Source organism: Capricornis sumatraensis, chromosome 23 (genome assembly GCF_032405125.1).
Source record: "Capricornis sumatraensis isolate serow.1 chromosome 23, serow.2, whole genome shotgun sequence".
Taxonomy (NCBI): Eukaryota; Metazoa; Chordata; class Mammalia; order Artiodactyla; family Bovidae; genus Capricornis; species Capricornis sumatraensis.
This window is the reverse complement of record NC_091091.1, coordinates 17,406,989-17,422,873: the sequence shown is the minus strand read 5'-3', so window position 1 is coordinate 17,422,873 and position 15,885 is coordinate 17,406,989. Positions and strand designations below refer to the sequence as shown.

The 15,885-nt window shown below is 48.0% G+C and overlaps 1 protein-coding gene across 1 annotated transcript in view; it reads left to right on the top strand.

Annotated features, from left to right (window-relative positions):
* Positions 1 to 15,885, top strand: part of SORBS1 (sorbin and SH3 domain containing 1) — a 171,290-nt gene that overhangs the window by 70,661 nt on the left and 84,744 nt on the right. The window contains exons 5-6 of the mRNA XM_068961240.1: positions 2,677 to 2,789; positions 12,989 to 13,133. Of these exons, the coding sequence (XP_068817341.1) occupies positions 2,677 to 2,789; positions 12,989 to 13,133 (258 nt within the window). The remainder of the gene's footprint in view (positions 1 to 2,676; positions 2,790 to 12,988; positions 13,134 to 15,885) is intronic.

The following is a 15,885-nucleotide window of genomic DNA, read 5'->3' as shown; positions in this document are numbered from 1 at the left end:
AGGCGGTGAGGATTATATTTGGCCTTGATCACACAAGTCTGTATGTTGCAGTAACATGAGTAAAAATCAAGTCCTATAAATTTCCCAGCTACGTGTTTGGGACAAGAAGACAGATATCTAGGAATTGTCCCTAAGGCAGTGGCAGAAATGTGACAGGCCATCTGCTCAAAAAATAATTCAGTTGGAACAGTTATAAAAGCTTTGTTTCAGAGGAGGAAGAAATTTGCAAAAATAACCATTTCCCCAGTATAAGGATGTTTTTGAATATATATTATTATAGCACTGATTCTCAAAGGGAGCTCTGGGCTGTGGACCAGTGGCCTTAATAGAACCTGGAGACCTGTTGGAAATGTAAATTCTCAAGCCTGACTTCTCATCTGAGTCAAAAACTCTGGGCCCCGTGAAGTGTATTTTAACAGGCACTCCTGGTTGTTCTTGATGCAGCTAGACTGCTGTACGCGGATGCAAACCACTAGAAACCCTTCTCCTGCCCAGCCTTTTGTCCGGACACCCTTTGGCTTCCACCACCTCCCTGGAATGCAGGCTTTGCTTTGTGGCAGATGGTGGGACTGGTGGCTGTGGGTGGCGGACAGAGTGCCGCGCTTGATTCTAGAGACCGGAGCCGACTGCTTTGTCACTTCCTGGCTCTGTGACTTTGGGCAAGTCACTTGGCCTCTCTGTTTCTTTATCCATGAAGTAGAGTGGTTACCTACCTCACAGACTTGTGTACACTGAATTAAATACTAATATGTGTAAAAGTGGCCAACAGCATCTGACACTTAGAAAGGTGTTCAATAAATAGCTTTTTAAAATCTCAGCTAGACATCCAGAAGACATATCTCTAGTCCCTGAGGGACCCATGTTGAAATGGGGCCATGGGCTGTGAGAGCTGCAGTCTATTATTCCCCTCTTTATATAGGATGAGATAAGAGGTGGCAGCCAGGAGGAGGAGCCTGAGGGATTGAGTCCATGAAGGGTTGGCAAACTGGTGGTTGGGCCTAATCTGGCCTATGCTTGTTTTTGTACAGCTGGTAAACCTGGAATGGGGTGTGTGTGTGTGTGTGTGTATTTTTATTTTTTGGCTTGCCTTTAATTAGACTGAACTCTTGCAGTTTTAAAAGTGAAATCAGTCAGAAGGCATGGGTATCGGGAAGTAATTTTCCAATACTTGTAAACTCAAATTCTTCTTTGGAGTAAAGCAGGCTTTTGTTTACTGATCAGAGGGTTACTTCTGAGTTGCAAAAAAAAAAAAAGTTCCTATTCAAACCGGGCTGCCACAATTGGACAGAAAGTATATGCATATTTTTTCCTTGCATCTGGGTTTTTATATTTTTAGGGGTTAAAGAAAAATCAAAGAATGGGCTATGTGAAAATTATATGAAATTCAAATTCCAGCTTCCATAAATGAAGGTTTATTGGAGCACAGCCACCCCATTCACTTGATACTGTCTGTGGCTGCTTTTGTACTAGAGCAGCGGAGTTGAATGGTTGTGACTGAGCCCGTGTAGCCATCAAAGCCTAAAGTATTTGCTATCTGGCCCTTTATAGAAAAGGTTTGCTGACCCCTGGGCTGCATAGAAGATAGAGAATAGACGCAAGAGATGATGCGGAAGATGGAGATAATAACACACATTGCTGAGCTCTGCCAGGCACTGTGCTAAGCACTTTGCACCTTATACCATTTAATTCTTAACACAAGTATATCATTATCCCCATTTTTCAGGTGGGAAAACTGAGGCTTATAACTTGCTCAGGGCCACGGAACCTATAGGCAGAGGAGCCAGGATTTGAATTGAGGTCCAGTTGCCTTCCCAGCCAAGCTTGGAACCACTGTGCTCTCCTGCCTTGCGGGGTTAAGTGGGTCAGGTTAGAAGAGACTTAGGGTCTCTGAGCTGTGCCAGGCGATAGATGGAGGGCAGGTTGGTAGCTGGCTGACGGGAGACAGGGGTGCCTTGTAGTCTGATGAAAACTCAGGATGACTAGATTTTGAAATGTTTATGGGGTTTGTTTAATGGAAAGAAGAGGGGCAGGCAGGGAGAGAGAAGCCCTTATCACAGCAGATACCTCTGGGCTTAAATCACGTTCTTCCCGACCCGTAGCGCCAGCAGCCGTGGAAAAAGTGCTTATGGACGTCTCCCTCTCCAGGTCTGTTCATTAGCCCAGCCTGCTAATGAGGGGAGGTCATTCTGAGCCCACATCAGGCTTAAAAACAGGGGAGCGCAAGTCAGTGAGTCAGAACTGGACAGGAGAGTTCTGTGGCCTTTTTGTCTGTAAAGTAAGAATGTCAAGAACAATTGTTTCTTCATTACTGTGAATGTGAGCCTTGTGTTTTCAAAGGTCAGCGCCTGTGAGCACATCATGGTTTAGAGTGGGTTCCTATGGTAATTAGGCCATCGTGACTGAGGGCATTTTGTGTCAGGCAACGGGGTGCTGGATTTTCGTCTTTCTGGGCACAGCGTGCTTGTTTCCTGCAAATGTAACCATTTCTGTTTTCCCTCTTTTCTGCCTGTTTGCCTCCTTTCTGTGCCGCACGTAGTTCTGGAGTCAGAGAATTCCTCAGGTATGGTTTCTCTTGTATCTGTTCTATCCCTGCCTTCCACTGGGAACCCTTCAATCAGAGGGACCCAAGGAATGTTCCTGAGAGTGAAGGGTTCTTTTTTTTTTCTCATCCCTCAGATGAGTGGAAGCTTTCTTCCAATGCCGATGCCAATGGAAATGCCCAGCCCTCTTCACTCGCTGCCAAGGGCTACCGAAGTGTGCATCCCAGCCTTCCCTCCAGCAAGCCCCAGGTAGGCATGTGCCCAAGGGCAGGATGGGGACCACTCTTGAGCCGGATAGCTTACACTTGTGCCTGCCCGCTCACTCGGCTGGATGATGGACTGGGTTCTGAGTCGCACTTTTGATCAACTCTGGGAAAGCCCCAGGAGGACCAGAGTTAGACAGGAGTTGGGGTCAAGGAAAACGGAAGCATAGGGTGAGGCTGGTCTGTACCGAGCATCAGAAATATCAGCCTAGTGTTTCCTAGGTTTGAAACGTGTATGGAAATGATCTGAAAGAGAGAATGCCAAGCCAGGAAAAAGGTCTGAACCTATTTTATAACAACTCTTTAGAGTATAATATTCAAAAAGAGAGTCCACTCCTGTGTTTAGTCCATTAATTTGCTAGAGTTGGAACTGTAAGAGTTCCAGCAACTCTGTCCTTATGGCTTTTAGATTAGGGAGCTGCGGCCAGCGCTTAATCTAGCAACCTAGAAGCAGCAGACGGAAGTTCAAATGGCTTTAAACTGCCTAGCACTACCCCACTAAAGAAAATCCCCCACATGGTACACATGGGAGGAGGGATAATTTTGCTGAAGTTTTCCTCCCAAGTTGTTTTCCTGATCTTTCTTACTTCCCCTCCCTGTTGCTACTTTGCCAGCTTGACGAAAGGAATAGACCCTGTTGTAATTCAGGCAATCCGTAAAGAGTGTTTTTACATAGCGGAGTAACAGCCATCGAACGGAGCAATCCATTCTTTTAAAAAGAGCTGTGCTGCTCAAAAACAGCAGAAATGTGTTCCTGACGCAGTCCGCCTCCCCACGCCCGCCTTCTGTGCATGTACTCCCAGAACTCCCCAGGAACCCAGGGAATCCACGTGCCTTCCTACTTCCCACCCTGCTTTTCCAGTGATTCTCTGTGTTCTGCTCGTGGGGACATAAAATTACACTCGTCCCTGGAGTGAAATTGAGTCGGAAATGATGCCTTCCCTCCCCTCTGCAGACCCCATCTCCACAGGCTTAAAGGAGGTTTCTGAGTTGTGTGCAGCCTCGCTCAGCACCCCGTTCCCTGATCAAAGTCCCCCCTGTACCCCCACCCCTGGTGCAGGGCCACTGATGAGATCCAGGAGCTGCAAATGGGCCTGGCCTCCTGAAGGCCTCATTAGATTCGGGATGTGGGAGCTCCCTAGTCCAGCAAATGATGTGCCATCGTTTCTAAGCCCTTTCCCAGCATCTAAGTCTGCTGCTGGTGGCGGGCACCGTTCCTTCTAAGCACTCTTCAGGTTGGCTACAGTTGGCTCTGTACCTGGGGTAGGAGATTGTGCTGATTAACCCCGGGCACATGTGGAAGCACAGCCTCTTCCACTGTCAGTGACTTAGCCCCAAGGGTAGCTCACTAAGTCCTTTTGGCTTCTAAAACAGTTCTTCTATAGAGAGGATTTTAAGAGCATGTCAAGTGAACAAAAATCCCCTTTAAATACACTTACTGATGGCAACTTTGTCGAGCATTTGTTGAATTCAGATCACTGTGTGAAACATTGCCCTCAAGGAGTTTGTGAGGGTGAGCCTCAAAGCAAGGATGACCATTCTGTAACAGTGCCTACGAATTGTGTACGCATCTTCTCATCTCTTACTGTCTGAGAAGTTTCTTTGTAGTGGGGTGTCTGAAACGATACCTGGCAGGTTGCTGAGATAAGAGGTTTTCTGTATGTTCAGTGTAAAGTTGACCGTCCAGCTTTCAAGAGCCTTTAGGTCATAGGTTTGTTTTCTGAATGCAAAAATGACTTCTTGTTTCCGTAGCCATGGCCAGAGCTAATAGAGTATGCTGATTTAGATGGAGCTTGGGTAATTGGGCTGCTGACTGCCCTGGCTTGGTTTCAGACGAAGACAGCTCTCAGACCCCTGCAGACCTAGCATCTCTTCCTAAGGAAGAGTCCAGGGACTCATGGGCCAGAGGGGAATCCTGTGTCCTGCTGCTCCCACCTCTGCCTTTCCTCCCACTGCCCTGCTCACCTTACCCCCGGGGACAGGCAACCAGGGCTTTCCCACCTCTGACAGCATCACTGTAGCGGGCCCCAATGGAGCAGGGACTGGTAGTTTCTGAAACTGTATACACTAGGATCATGGCAGATTCTTCAAGCAGCCTCATGGTTTTCACTGTCCCATCTTCTAAAAAGATAAATGGAATTTCATTAGTAGCTAGCTGGGGAGAAGTGCCAACTGCCTAGGTGGTTCCCACCGTGTTTACGATAAAAGAGAAAGTAGTTCCTTCCATGTAAAGCGACTGTGCCTACCCTCCTCCTTCTCAGAGCTAAAAGGAGCCCCAGGACAGGAAGGCCTTGGCTCCAAGAACGTTGTCAGCACTCTGGGGAAGCATCCTCTCTACAGGGTCAGGGCCCTGGGAAGCTTCAGCCCTGATGTAATTCAGCCCTGGCCCCTTATATGGCCACAGCCACATTAAGTTAAAAACTCACTGAAACCAATTGCTATCTTTGGACCAGAAGGAATCGCATGGGGGACACTTGAGCTCAAAATAATTCTGAACCTCACTCAAAATTGCCTTTTACTGACCTCCCTAACCACCAACATCAGCTCGCCTTGGTGCATGCTCGTTCAAGTGTTTTGTTTCTAGAGAGCATTGTTTTAGTCCAATAGCACACCCCAACTTCCAGCCTAAGTTCACCAAGAGGGTGTACACCTGGAAGGTTCTGCTCCTGCCGGTGGCTGAAAATACATTTTGTATTTTTGGTTGGTGGATATATGGCCACATTCGACGGGCACGGTCCTGGGCTCCCTGTGGAGAGACTAGGCATCTAGTTAGCCTAAGGGGTGGATTGTTTACTGTCTCCCGGTTGATAGTATAGTTCAGACCCATTCTTTATTTCGCGTATTCACCCTCACTAACATCTGCTCCCCTGCTGCCTGCACTCTGCAAAAAAATAAAAAGGAAATGCAAAATAACCCCCAAATAGACCACACCCTTCCACTCTCCCAGTTTAGGGTTATAGTCCATTGACCATCCAAACTCTGCCTCACCTGTGCAGTTTAGTGGAAGGTTCTGGTTTTCTTCTCATAGTGGGTGATCTTTAAAGATGGGGGCCAGTGGAGAAAGTCTGGGTGTCTTAAGTTGCTGTAAAAAAATAACAAAGGCAGGTGATTCGATGAGCAGACATTTATTTGTCACATGTCTGGAGGCTGGGAAGTCCAAGGTCAGGCATTTGTCCGTTAGGTTTCTGGTTAGGGCTCTCTTCCTGAAGTGCAGACGGCCCCCTTCTCCTGTGACCTCACCTGATGGAAGGAGAGGGCGCTGGTCTCTCTGGCTCATCCTATAAGGATGCCAGTCCCATCACAGGGTCTCACCCTCACGACATCACCTAACCCTCACAACCACCCACAGGCCCCACCTCCAAATGCCATCCCTTGGGATTTGGGATTCAACTTGTGAATTTTGTGGGGACACACATCCAGGAAATAAACTTTCCTTATGGCCTAATTCCCAGCTGAACTACAGGTTCATAGATGGCTCTCCTTGACATGAAGATCATCTGGAGATTTATCCCTTTCCCCGACCCTCTGCCCCACTGAACCCCAGGAGGAGCTAGGGGCCGTGTTGAGGGAGAGGAAATGAGATGAGGGCTGCAGTTTTCTAGCTCTGAGCCTGGAACCAGAGCTTTTCACAGAAACCATGAGCCTGAGGCTGATCACCCTTTTCTAGGATTCTCTGTGCCTTGTGGCCGGATGGGGATGGGGAATGGGCTGAAATCAGGTAAACCAGGCACCGTCAGACGCCAATCCAGCCAGCCAGTCAGTTGCTTCATGGCCTGCCCCTTTGTTCTGGGTGCATCGAAAATAGAAGACAACGTGCTTTCAATCTCATGACTGTCTTCCGTCTAATAAGTGGTTCCATCAAATTGTTTCCTAGGAGACAAGAGCACTCTTGTCTTTAGCAGTCTCTTCTTGGTAGGCTTTAACTTATTTTGCTGTGGGATTGAGTGCTAAATCTTAGGGACTCAATTGAGACTTTGCCTCTGGTGAACACAGCTCTGAATGATTCTTCCGGTCCTACATTTCCTAAGGGAAAAGAATGAAACACGCTCAAGAATTTGAGGGAACTCAAAGCTTGGAAGCCAAAGGCATGGAGTGGAAAGTCTTTGAGGAAAGGAGATGGGAGAAGGCTGGGAGCTCGTAGGCTTCTTCCACTGGCACTTAGCCCTTGGGCACCCTTGTTGGGTCAGGAGGTCTCAGGGGGTGCAGGTCAGTCCAGAACTAGTGTCAGACTGACTTAGCACTTGGGCCGAGCTCAGCGTCGTGTGATGTAGGGGGGAGCCAGCCTGCCTCTTCAGGTGAGTATGATCCAGTTCTTGACTTTATCATGAGGAGAAATGAACAAGCCAGGAGGAGTCTAAGCTGAGGGTTTGCTTACAGTCATGTCGGGAATTGTTTTTTCTTCAGATCATGTTGTGCTGCTGTTTCTAATGGTCATCCTTCTTCCCGTTTCCCCTCCTCTTTCTTTCTTTTTACTGTGTCTCAAAAATACTACGAAGGTCCTCTCTCCCCCACGCCCTCCTTTCCGCAAAGAGGACCGCTTTGCATGGCAGCCCCCCAGCACCCGCAGTCCCTCCAGGGACTCACTCTACCTGAGCTCACCAAAGCCTTACCTCCCACCTGGCACCCTCAGCCAGCAGAGCCCCTCACTACCCCGGCCCATCTCTGTACCCCTGGCAGCCGGATCAGCCCCTCGAGGTGTGCCATGTCCTGGGCCCCCGCTTCCAGGTTCCACATTCCCTGGCACTTGGTCCCAACCCCAGCAGCGCTGTGCAGCCGCCAGGGCAGTCGATAGAGAGAATGTGAGCTCTAACCCACATCATGAGGCAGTTGGGAATAAAAAGGTCAGCAGCTTATATGTACCTTGTTTATCCCGTAACGTTTGCCCGGTGGCATCGGAAAACCTCTCTGGTGTTGCACGTGACCCAGCCAAAGGCACTGAAGCTGCAGGCACTCGGGCACCGGCTCCCACCATTGTCTCCCGCATAGCCGGCACAGGGACGCCACCCTCTGCTGCTCCTCCCAACCCTCCCAAGCTATCCTTTGACATCCGTAAAGATGCCGTTGGCTGTGGCCAGAGTCTTTCCCTGGGGCCTTGGCCTTCGTTCCCAGACGCAGTGAGAGCACCTGGGCTAGGCCCCCAGGTTACCTCTGATCCCGAAAACCGGAAGAAAAAAGAACCTTACCTTTTGCAGCCGTGTTATCCAGCCAAGGCAAGAAATTAGGAATGTGTGTGTGTCTTCTCCACCGTCTCTTCTCAAAACTCATGTGAGCAGCTCTTTTTTGTTTACTGGGCCACCCTACCCTCCCTCTCCTTGTTAATAATGCTGCAGCTTGATCCCAAGTTCTTCTCTCTAAACATCTCAGCACAGTCCTCTCGATCTCCCTGCCTCTTTCCTGTAGATATGTAAGTATGCTGGAGCGTGGAATCCGTAGACTAATAACATGGTGAGATATTATATGTTTTATGCATTTTGTATCAAGATGCCGGAGAAATGGTCTTCACTCCCAAGCTTTCAGGCTCTGCAAGCCATTTTGGGGGTTAAACACAGCCTGCCTGCCTGTTGTTCTCTTTCTCTCTCTCTCTCAAGTGTTAAAAGGATTCAAAAATAGATGGATGGAAAGTAAAGTTGGATGGGGTTCCCTCTGTGTCACAGAGTGTCAGGAGGCCAGCTGGCTAGCGCTGACTGTCTCGTGTACTCGGAGGAAAGGGCACTGATTAAATATTTCTCAGAGTACCTCACTGCATGTCCACTCTCGACTGTTTAAATATGGAATTCCTTCTTCCCCGCGCTTCCCCTTCACGTAACGACCCCCTTGTTTCCCACAGGACGCCACTTCCTCCAGCCCAGCCCCGCCTGAGGTAATAGTTGTCCCTCTCTACCGGGTTAATACCGACAGAGGGCACGAAGGCACTGACAGACCTCCAGCATCTCTGGGGCCCCACGGCCCCCCGGTCCCGGCGGCTGCCCCTGCCGGCTCACCTCTGACCTTCCCGACTCTAGACGATTTCATTCCCCCTCATCTGCAGAGGCGGTCCCACCACAGCCAGCCAGCCAGCGCCCCTGGCTCCCTCCCCCCAGCTAGCCAGACTCCACCGTCCTTCTCACCGCCGCCTCCGCTGGTCCCTCCGGTCCCCGAGGGCCTCCGCAGAGTCTCGGAGCCTGACCTCACGGGAGCTGTTTCAAGTACCGTAAGCCTTGCGGGATCCCCTTTCTCCCAGCTTTCCTGAATGTCTGCTCCCGGCAGTCAGAAAACAGCAAACCAACCCCAACCCCTTTCTCACTGAAGCACTAAGTTCTGAGAGCGACGTCGGCCGCCCTGTGTTTGTGTGATGACCGGGCCCGTGTTTGCTTTCACGAGCGCATGCCTCCCCTGTGTGTTCCATGGGCCCCCGTGGCTGTTCACCAGTCTGTCTAGACGCTCTTCCTCTCTGTCCTGTTTGGAATGCACATCTTCCTGCAGAGAAAACCACTTCCGTGGCCTTTCCTTGGACTAGCTGTGCTCTTTGGGGGGCCGGGCAGATGTAGTATGGAGAGCTGAGGAGAGCTGCAGAATTGCGTGCAAAAGCCAGCAGCAGGCCCGGTGCTCAGCGTTTCTCTAGCAGGGAGCAGGGAGGTTCTAGGGAAGGCAGAGATTCACTCTTGTTGATTCTGCAAGCTAGCAGGCTTTCTTTTATATACAGCAATGGCAGAGACTGGGTTTTACAAAAGGAGTTTAATTGAGTATGTGGCGAGACAAGCCTGGTACAAGTGTTAGCACTGTTTCCTCAAAAGGAAGAACGTTGTTGAGGCCCCTGCATAGTGGCCACCAGGGAATTTTGAGGCAAAACAGTGCTCCAGCGGTCATGGGAAGTTAAGTGTCCTGACACTTCAGGTCCTGATCTGCGAGGGACGCGTCCCATCGTAGTGGGAAAGCCAAGAGCTTTAGAGGAAAGACTGAGTCAAAGGACTAAGTCTGTTCTCTCCTCAGGAGCCCTGGGAACCGAGAGGCTGAAAGAGCCTCAGTGTGAGTCATAAAATGGGGACGCATGATCTGCTGGGGCTGTGGGTGCAGTGGGACCAAGTACAGAGAAGTTTCTCTTTCAGGGCTTGGCACAGAGAGGGTGCTCAGCAAATGTCGGCTTTGGTGCTGAGGGCGTGCCCTAGCAAACGAGCCAGAGCCCCTCAAAAATAAGTATCTGGCTAGTTAACCATTCATTGAGTTCCAGTTGTGTTCTAGGTATTCTGCTAAATGCTGCAGGCACAACCATGAACAGGATTTATCTGAGTGGTATGTAGGTGCTCAAGTATAGTGCTCATGGGGTCCTCTGAGGTTATACTCCTAGAGTTTCTGATTGAGTGGGTCTGGGGAGGGGCTGAGGACTGAGGCTTGGTAATAGGCACTGGGGGGAATTCTGATGCTGAGGATCTGTGGACCACATTTTAAGATGTAGTGACCTTGTGGGTCATGCAATTGGCTGATGTAACTAAATGTTCCTTAAAGAGGTGTGCCTACAAAACTGGCTCCAGTGGCTCATGAAACATCAGCCAGTCATGCAGAGAGCTGGGAGTAAACTTGTTTTTTTGGCTTGTAAGAGAAATTACAGTGAGCTATCAGGTAAAAAGCTGAGAAAGGCTACATCCCAGGCTTGGTCCTCTGCTCAGACCTCTAGATACAGTGTGATGCAGTTAAATGGAAAATGTGAGTCACTCAGTCGTGTCCGACTCTGCAACGCTATGGACTATAGCCTGCTGGGCTCCTCCATCCATGGAATTTCCAGGCAAAAATTCTGGAGTGGGTAGCCATTCCCTTCTCCAGGGGATCTTCGCAACCCAAGGATCAAACCCGAGTCTCCCGAATCGCAGGCATTCTTTACCCTCTGAGCCACCAGGGAAACCCAATGGTTAGGTGAGGACCTGGCCAAATGTGGCCCAGGGGCTTAGATATCCTAGCTTCGAGCCTTGCCCCTCAGCTCTGTTGGAGAAAGGTGCTAGATTATTCACTGATGCGCTTTCCTCACCCCAGCTCAACTTAGAGATGAATTTAGAAGCCACTCTTGTTTTGGAAAGTACAGGCAGGGAATGTTTCTTTGGAGCAGCGTGTAAAGCCAGTCTTGTTTTTATGGCGCCAGAGTATCATCATGAGTAGCGCTGTTGTGTATTCTACACTTTGGGCTTCCCTGGTGGCTCAGCGGTAAAAGAATTTGTAACAGAAGAGACATAGGGGATGTGGGTTTGGTCCCTGGGTTGGGAAGATGCCCTGCAGGAGGGCATGGCAACCCACTCCAGTGTTCTTGCCTGGGGAATCCCATGAACAGAGGAGCCTGGTGGGCTACAATCCGTAGGGTCACAAAGAGGTCACATGACTGCAGTGACAAAGGTGACTCTACCTTTGTCCTTGGCTTAGATCTAGATTTTCATATTGAGTTTTTTTTCAGATGTGCCAGGAAAGATTAGTTGGGCCAGTATCTTCAGTTTCTCAAACTTGTCTGGTCAGCCTGGTGTGGACTTCCTTTGGCCTGATAACTTCTGGTTTGGCCTTGGGTACAGAGTAACAGGTGAAAAAGGAAACTGGTCAGATTCCTGCATTGAGTGAGAATTATCAAGAGAACCAGGAGCTCCTGTGGATGGTGGGCAAACCGTGAGTTTATATCTGCTCCATTTGCAGTGATTGAAGAGTAAGAAGGAAGAAAATTTCATGTTAATCGATCCAAGTTCTTTTAGCCAATAATCATTTTTGTGATGTTCCAGAAATAAGATTTATGCCAGAGTAAAATCTAGGAGATGCTTAATGTTCATGTGATCCACCCAGGCACTTACACTTTAAAGAGCTGTATGCCTGACTTTATATGTGTTTCTTGGGTGCATTGTGGCAGAGTTTTGACACCCCTATGTCATTTATCTTTATTACATCACTTTGGAAGTAAATGAGTACAAGTGTAGTTGTTTTTGAGGCACTTTTGTCCAAGAACATATTTTGTCTCTCGAGTCTTGGAGAAAAGTTTTATTCACTAAATTGAGCTGCCACTCATAACTAACAGCTGTTAAAAGGTGGGCTGATCAAGCCGGTATTTCTAAGGAAGCCCCTACTGTGTGTCAGGTGCTGTCCTGGGTGCTGACATGCACATCCTCTCTTTTGATGGGGTTCCTTTGCTACAGAAGTTGTAGCTGGTAGATGTCTCCTGTCATTCCTGTGGCGTTTACTGAGCGCTAGGATCTGCAGGTCATTGTGGTAGGTGCAGGGGGAAGATAAGGAAGGGAGGCGGGGCCCCCGTCCCGCAGGTGCTTATAGAGTCCTTGGTCTCTGGTGGAGCATACTGATTGCTTTGAGCTATACTTTTATCTGGAAAAGTGGAAGGTAACTATCAGTCTTGTTCTTCAAAACTTTTATTCTGGCTTCAGGGTCTGTAAGCTTCAAAATAGAAACTTGGCAAAATTTATAGGAGTGATAGAGGAAACTACATATCCTTACTACATTTTGAGATCTTATTTTCATGTCTCTAAAAAGACCGATATGATTCCCATTATGCAGATTGTAATAGTAGTAGTAATAATTTTATTGGTACTTCTGGCAGACACCTCAGACTCTCAAAATCAGGATTTTCATAAGTCTTCAGAGATCTTTGTGACTCAGTATTGGCGTGAAAAAATGCCGCAGTAGGAATAGATAATGTCCTAGCAGTGAGTGCTGGTAGGGTTGTTCAGCAGTACAGATGAGAACAGCTTTCCAAGAGCTCCAATACTTAACTCTTCCCTGTTCTTATTAATACGTCGATGGCTTCTCGTCCTCACAGCGTCTCAGTGTTTCTTTACATAAGTACTAAACTTTCCTGATTTTCCCCCAATTAAACCAGCTCTCATTCTCAAATTGCATTGTGGATTGCATGAGTTTCGCATGTTATGCTACTTTGATTTAAATTTGCTTTTTCAGTAACCGGATTGAGCCACAGTTTTGACCAGATGAAAATAATGAATGATGTTGCTGAGACTTCGAGTAACATTCACCTTCCTTCTCTCCCCTTACTAATCCCAACAAAAAGAATAAACATTCCACATTAAACTCCTAACTGGAACCAACATGTCTCACTGGTTACATTTCTTTTTATATTTAAGGTCCTTGTAAAGCTTGAAATCTCTTCTTTTTAGAAAGCCTTATCTCTCGGTTTCATGTAGTTGCACTGAGTGACAATGATTGCTTCCTTTTCAGGACTCGAGCCCTCTATTAAATGAAGTTTCTTCATCCCACGCTGGAACTGATTCCCAGACCTTTGCATCAGTTAGCAAGCCATCATCTGCCTACCCCTCCACGACAATTGTCAATCCCACTATTGTGCTCTTGCAACACAATCGAGGTAAGGGGTCTGCGAGGTGCACCCCGCCCCCAGCTGGCCAGAATCAGCCTAGCTGTCCTGTGATGTCTGCGGCAAGGATTCTGCCATTCCACAGAATTTTTCACAAATCCCATTCTTCCCCCAAGGCCGCCTGCCCCAGCTCACTTCCTCAATGACCCACAAAGTAGATCGCAACAGCAGACAGAGGCCCCCGTATGGGGATGAGGCCAGGTGTCTGAATAAGCAGGTGACGTGTGTCCCAAAGCCTGGGTATTCAGTTTTCCTCAGATGGGAGCTCCAAAAAGAGAGAAAAGACAGAAAGGACAATGTCTGCCCCTTAATTCCTCTCATGGAAATTCTAGTCAGAGCTTTGCTGGGAAAATCTTGGTGCCGTCATCTCTTTAGAAGTACCATTCTAAATCCTGAAGTTCTGTGACATGGAATTTCTAGAAAGCAAAATTTTGAACACCAAAATTAAAAATAAAACCTACCGCGGATGGGAAATTTTCTAAAATAGAAACTGCTTTTGTATCTCTACAACAGAAGTTTTTGAACTTTCTCTTAGTGACTCATGGGCTCCATTCTCCAGAAGTCACTGCACTGGGCGCCCACTCAGCAGCGCCCTCTGGGGACTTGGGCCTGGGGTGATTCTTTGTCCCTTATGCTAAGTGGCCCCAGACAGCGCTGCTGAGGGCTTTCCTGTTTGTTCTCTAGAGTTTCTCTGACTGCTTCTGGTTGGTTCTTCCCCTTCTCTGAAGGGGTGTCTTAGGGGAAACAAGAGGTAAGGTAATCATTGAGGTAATCATTGTATATGTTGACCTTTCTGCTTTAAAATTTCAGAAGATGATTCTAAGTCCCAAGTTTTCCTTTTTGTAAAAGTTTAATTTAGTTATTTGGCTGCACTGGGTTTTGGTTGCAGCATGCTGGGATTTGTTTCTCTGACCAGGGAACAAACCTGGGCCCCCTGCGCTGGGAGCACAGAATTCTAGCCACTGGTTACCTAGGAGGTCCTGAAAGTTTTCATTTTTGAAATTCCATGCAGGAATGAACTTTCCCTTCACAAAAGTCCTTTTCACTGTAAAATGTAAAGTTTTAAAGCGGTTTCCTAATGTAAAGGGGGCTCTTGAGTCTGAATTTCAAAGCACAGTGGAGGTTTAATCGTTGTATTCAGAGCTCTGCTCAGTGCCGAATCTTCCTTGACTGCCTGCTCACCCACTTCATAATTTTCCTCCCTGCCCCTCCCTCTCTGTGTTCACTTGGATGAAAATCGACTGGAGTCTATTTTTAATTGTTTTCCATGTTAAATGGAGTTCTTCTGTTTCCTGTCTCTAACTGGAAAAGCAGATGAATGAAACATTTTCTCTCACTTAAAATCTTCCCACTCGAATCTTAGTTATTTTAGTAATCCTGTTTTTTCATTTTGTGGGGCTCTGCTATTAATTTTCACCCATGAATCTGTGTCCTTCAAAAGATGAAGAGTCCCAACCCCACACTAAGCTACAGAAGAGCCCATTTTCCTTCCAGCAGTGGGATACCCCTTACTGGCAGTAGCTTTTTCTGCCCAGAAAGTGTCCGTTATGCAGGACAAAGTGAAAGTTTGGTTCTCTATGAACTTCTTTATGACTCATCTTTTTAAACAAAAAACAAAACTCACTCAAAAAGAAGCAACTTAGTTCCCAGAAGGAAAGGCATTTTCTCTAAAGACAAGATTTATTCCCAAGGCAACTTGGTTTTTGGGAAATGCCAAGTGTAATGCCAGCTGCCTCTGATGACACCTAGTGAGACGTTTCTGGGCACAGTGGTGCCTGCAGTTCCTTTTTGTTTCTTCCCTGAACAAATGGAATCTTCTTGTTTACTCAGATGCCTTTGGTTCTTGCCTTTCTCTTTTGTCCCATGTCCTGCCTTGGGGCTTAAACATCAGAACCTTGCAGCCTGAATCACACGTCCTTCCGAAAAGGGTTCAAATACCTTCATTGTTTGGAATTAAAAGGTAACTTCCCATAAAGAGTAAACCGTAACCTCCTTAAGGAGGCGAGAAGAGTGCAGGAGAATGGAAGCCCCTAGTGGGAGTCATCAGCTTGCTTTAGGTCAGGCGTTTTGGGCTTTGCTTTGGAATGTACCCGGCCTGGCAGCCCTGCTTTGCCCCATCAACAGAACCCGTGAAAGCAGTTTAACCATTGCAGAGTCTCCTGAGGGAATGATAACTCTGATCCACTTGTAGAGTTCTGGTGTGGTCATCGTAGAAAACGCTCCCTTTGTTCCTGCCCAGGGGCACAATGTGACAGTAACCCCAGCTGCACCTCTGGCTCGGCTCTCACAGTTGTGTAAACGTCGCCCCCATCACTCCCTCTGGAGTTTCCCATCCCACATGTGTCAGAGGGCAGATGGCTTACCATCAGTCTGGGGAGGAAAGTTTGAACTGGAAAACCCTGAGGACTGAGAGAGGGTCTGGGTGCCTGGGAGGCTCTTAGTCACAGTGCACACAGAATTCTGGGAGTTGGATTCAGAAGGTCTTTGATGTGTGACGGGGGAGGGTTTGGGGAGAAGTTCTGCATATTTTAGCAAGCTTGCAAGACATATCCATGGACCACACTGGGGGACAGGAGCTTGGTGGTCCCAGATTTCTGGATCTCATGGTCACGTGAAACAGTCTGGGGACCACCCTAGGATTGCTCATTTCTAACTTTGCCCTAAATAACACTCCTGAAAAGCAACTGCTGTGATCCACATTGCACACATCTCCTCCTTGGAAAGAAAGGCTCTCCCACACCTC